The sequence below is a fragment of the Cebus imitator genome, unplaced genomic scaffold, assembly GCF_001604975.1.
Source record: "Cebus imitator isolate Cc_AM_T3 unplaced genomic scaffold, Cebus_imitator-1.0 Scaffold280, whole genome shotgun sequence".
In the NCBI taxonomy this organism is placed as follows: Eukaryota; Metazoa; Chordata; class Mammalia; order Primates; family Cebidae; genus Cebus; species Cebus imitator.
This window is the reverse complement of record NW_016107595.1, coordinates 3573689-3577711: the sequence shown is the minus strand read 5'-3', so window position 1 is coordinate 3577711 and position 4023 is coordinate 3573689. Positions and strand designations below refer to the sequence as shown.

At 47.2% G+C, this 4023-nt stretch overlaps 1 protein-coding gene across 1 annotated transcript in view; it reads left to right on the top strand.

Annotated features, from left to right (window-relative positions):
• PBX4 (PBX homeobox 4) overlaps positions 1–4023 on the top strand; it is a 59689-nt gene that overhangs the window by 22264 nt on the left and 33402 nt on the right. Inside the window, exon 2 of the mRNA XM_017501386.2 lies at positions 2878–2951. Within this exon, the coding sequence (XP_017356875.1) occupies positions 2878–2951 (74 nt within the window). The remainder of the gene's footprint in view (positions 1–2877; positions 2952–4023) is intronic.

Here is a 4023-nt window from a genome sequence, read left to right as displayed (position 1 = left end):
AAAAAAAAAAAACAAGAAAGAAAGAAAGAAAAGAAAACATGCTATGTGAAAGAAGCCCGACCCAAGAAGTCATATATTGCATGATTCTATTTGTGTGAAATGTCCAGAAGGGAGAAATCTATACACACAGAAAGATGAGTGGTTGTTGCAGGTGGAGGGAGGGGACAATGTGGAGTGATCCCTCCTGGGTACAGAGTTTCTTTTGGGGGTGATGAAATCAGTGTTCTGGAATTAGTGGTGATGGTTGCACATTGGGAATGTACCACAGCCACTGAACTTTACATCTTAGAAGGGCGGATTTTATGGTATTTAACTACATCTCAATAAATCAATGCTAAAAATTTCAATTCAGGCCATGTGACAGCCATTCTGCAAAGTCCTTCAATGCTTCCTGTATTCATTCTCTATTGCTACTGTAAAAAATGACCAGAGGCTTCATGACTTAAAAAACACAAATTTAGGCCGGGCGCGGTGGCTCACGCCTGTAATCCCAGCACTTTGCGAGGCCGAGTCTGGCAAATCACGAGGTCAAGAAATCGAGACCATCCTGGCCAACATAGAGAAACCCCATCTCTACTAAAAAAATACAGAACTGCAACCTCTGCCTCCCAGGTTCAAGCAATTCTACCTCAGCCTCCTAAGCAGCTGGGACTAGAGGCATGCGTCACCATGCCCAGCTATGGGTTTTTTTGTTTGTTTGTTTTGTTTTGTTTTGTTTTGCGACTGAGCCTGTTGCCCAGGCTGGAGTGCAGTGGCATGATCTCCGATCACTGCAGCCTCCACCTCCCAGGTTAAGATGATCCTCCTGCCTCAGCCCCCCACTAGCTGGGATTACAGGCACACGCCACCATGCCTGGCTAATTTTTGTATTTTTAGTACAGACGGTGTTTCGCCATGTTGGCCGGGCTGGTCTCAAACTCCTGACTTCAGGTGATCCACCCACCTCAGCCTCCCAAAGTGCTGGGATTACAGGCTTGAGCCACCGCGCCCAGCCTTTTTTTTCTTCCTTGAGATGGAGTCTCGCTCTGTCGCCCAGGCTGGAGTTCAGTGGCATGATCTCAGCTCACTGCAACCTCTGCCTCCCGGGTTAAAGCTATTCTCCTGCCTCAGCCTCCTGAGTAGCTGGGATTACAGGTGTGTACCACCATGCCTAATTTTTATATTTTTAGTAGAGACAGGGTTTCAGCATGTTGGCCAGGCTGGCCTGGAACTCCTCACCTCAGGTGATTCACCCACCTTGACTTCCCAAAGTGCTGGGATTACAGGTGTGACACATCGCCTCCGGCCTTTTTAAAAAAAATGACAAGGTCTCTCTTGTGCTGGCTAGAGTACAGTGGCGTGTTCATAGCTCACTACAGCCTCTAACTCATGGACTCAAGCCATCCTCCTGTCTTAGCCTCCCAAGGGATTGGGACTACAAGAGTACACCCAGCTAATTTAAAAATTTTTTTTAATGGATGAGAGGCTTTTTTTTTGCTTTTTTTTTTTTTTTTTTTTGAGACAGAGTTTTGCTGTTGTTGTCCCGGCTAGAGTGCAATGGAACGATCTCAGCTCATTGCAACCTCTGCCTCCCAGGTTCAAGCGATTCTCCTGTCTTAGCCTCCTGAGTAGCTGGGATTACAGGCATCCGCCACCACTTCCAGCTAATTTTGTATTTTTTTACGGGTTTCTCCATGATGGTCAGGCTGGTCTAGAACTCTCAACCTCAGGTGATCGCCTGCCTCAGCCTCCCAAAGTGCTGGGATTATAGGCATGAGCCACTGTGCCCATCCAGATGAAAGGCTTTTTATGTGTTGCCCAGGCTGGCCTCGAACACCTGACCATGTCTCCTCCTGCACCAGGACAATTGGCTTGAGCCACCCTGGCTCCCAATTTTTAAATTTTTGAAGAGAGTGGGTCTCACCATATTGCCCAGGCCAATCTTAAACTTCTGGGTTCAAGTGATCCTCCTGCCTTGGCACCCCAAAATGTTGGGATTACAGACATGAGCCACTAATGCCTTGCCATAGTTTTTGATGAGTTATTTGCATTGTTTAAACTTTTACATATAATGGGAAATGTTTTGAATATTTACATATTCAATTATTAATATTACATTAATTTTTTTTTTTTTTGAGACAGAGGTTCACTGTGTTGCCCAGGGTGGAGTGCAGTGGCACAATCTTGACTCACTGCAACCTCTGCCTCCTGGGATTAAGCAATTCTCCTGCCTCAGCCACCTGAGTAGCTGGGATTACAGACATATGTCACCATGCCTGGCTAATTTTTCTTTTTTGAGACAGAGTCTCACTCTGTCACTCAGGCTGGACTACAGTGGTGTGATCTTGGCTCACTGCAACCTCTGCCTCCCAAGTTCAAGCAAGTCTCATGCCTCAGCCTCCTGAGTAGCTGGGATTACAGGTGCATACCACCATGCCTAATTTTTGTATTTTTAGTAGAGATGGGGTTTCACCATATTGGCCAGGCTGGTCTTGAACTCCTGATCTCAGATGATTCACCTGCCTCGGCCTCCTAAAGTACTGGGATTACAGGTATGAGCCACCATGCCCAGCCTAAATTTTGTATTTTAATAGAGACAGGGTTTTACCATGTTGGCCAGGCTGGTCTCAAACTCCTGAACTTAAGTGATCCACCCACCTCAGCCTCCCAAAGTGCTGGGATTACAGGCATGAGCCACCACGCATGGGCTTTATATTGACTTTGTGCAAATCAAATTCACACGAAATGTGATTGTACTGCATTTTCATAAGGCGGCTTATCTATAGTCCGAGTGGTAGACCTGGTTTGGTTTTATTTATTAGTATGGAAGATCTTTACTCTTGGGGACAAGATGATACTGTTCTTCTCTCACACCCTCCTCTGTCACCTCCCTTTCAGAAAGCATGCTCTGAATTGCCATCGGATGAAGCCTGCTCTCTTCAGCGTGCTCTGTGAGATCAAGGAAAAGACAGGTAGGCTGTTTAGAAGACGTTTCCTGGCCGGGCGCGGTGGCTCACGCCTGTAATCTCAGCACTTTGGGAGGCCGAGGCGGGCAAATCACCTGAGTTTGGGAGTTCCAGACTAGCCTGACCAGCATGGAGAAACCCTGTCTCATTAAAAATATAAAAATTAGCCGGATATAGGGGCACATGCCTGTAATCCCAGCTTCTCGGGAGGCGGAGGCAGAAGAATCGATTGAATGGGAGGTGGAGGTTGTGGTGAGCTGAGATCGTGCCATTGCACTCCAGCCTGGGAAACAAGAGTGAAACTCCATCTCAAAAGCAAAAAGAAGACACTTCCTGTGTGTGTCTGTGGTTGCGGCCGCCACGTGCACCTCTTGGCTCAGCCCTCGTGCTGGTGGGTCATTTTGCTCAACCCCTCTCTCTTGCAGAGGACCGCTGGGATGTCTTCTTTCTGCCTTTTCACTGCCGTGGTTTCTGGTATGCACACTGATTTATTTTGTAGTTTATAACTGAAAAATATTGTTGCAAATCAGTAACTAGCAGCTGCATTCTAGGTTGATCTAAGAGATGCTTAGCCTTCAGTTGTATAGAAAAAGGAGGAATGGCCGGGCGCGGTGGCTCACGCCTGTAATCCCAGCACTTTGGGAGGCTGAGGTGGGCAGATCACGAGGTCAGGGGTTTGAGACCAGCCGGGCCAACATGGTGAAACCCCGTCTCTACTAAAAATACAAAAATTAGCCGAGCATGGTGGCACGCACCTGTAGTCCCAGCTACTCAGGAGGCTGAGGCAAGAGAATCGCTTGAACCTGGGAGGCAGAGGTTACAGTGAGCCTAGACTGCGCCATTATACTCCAAACTGGGCAACAGAGCAAGACTCCGTCTAAAAAATAAAAAAGAAGAAGAAAAAGGAAAAATGATAGACTTAGTAAAGTTGAATAAGAACAATTTTGTTGGCTGGGCACGGGGGCGCACACTTTTAATTTCAGCCCTTTGGGAGGCCAAGGCAGGTGGATCACAAAGGCCAGGAGTTTGAGACCAGGCTGGCCAAGATAGTGAAACCCCGTCTCTACTAAAAATACAA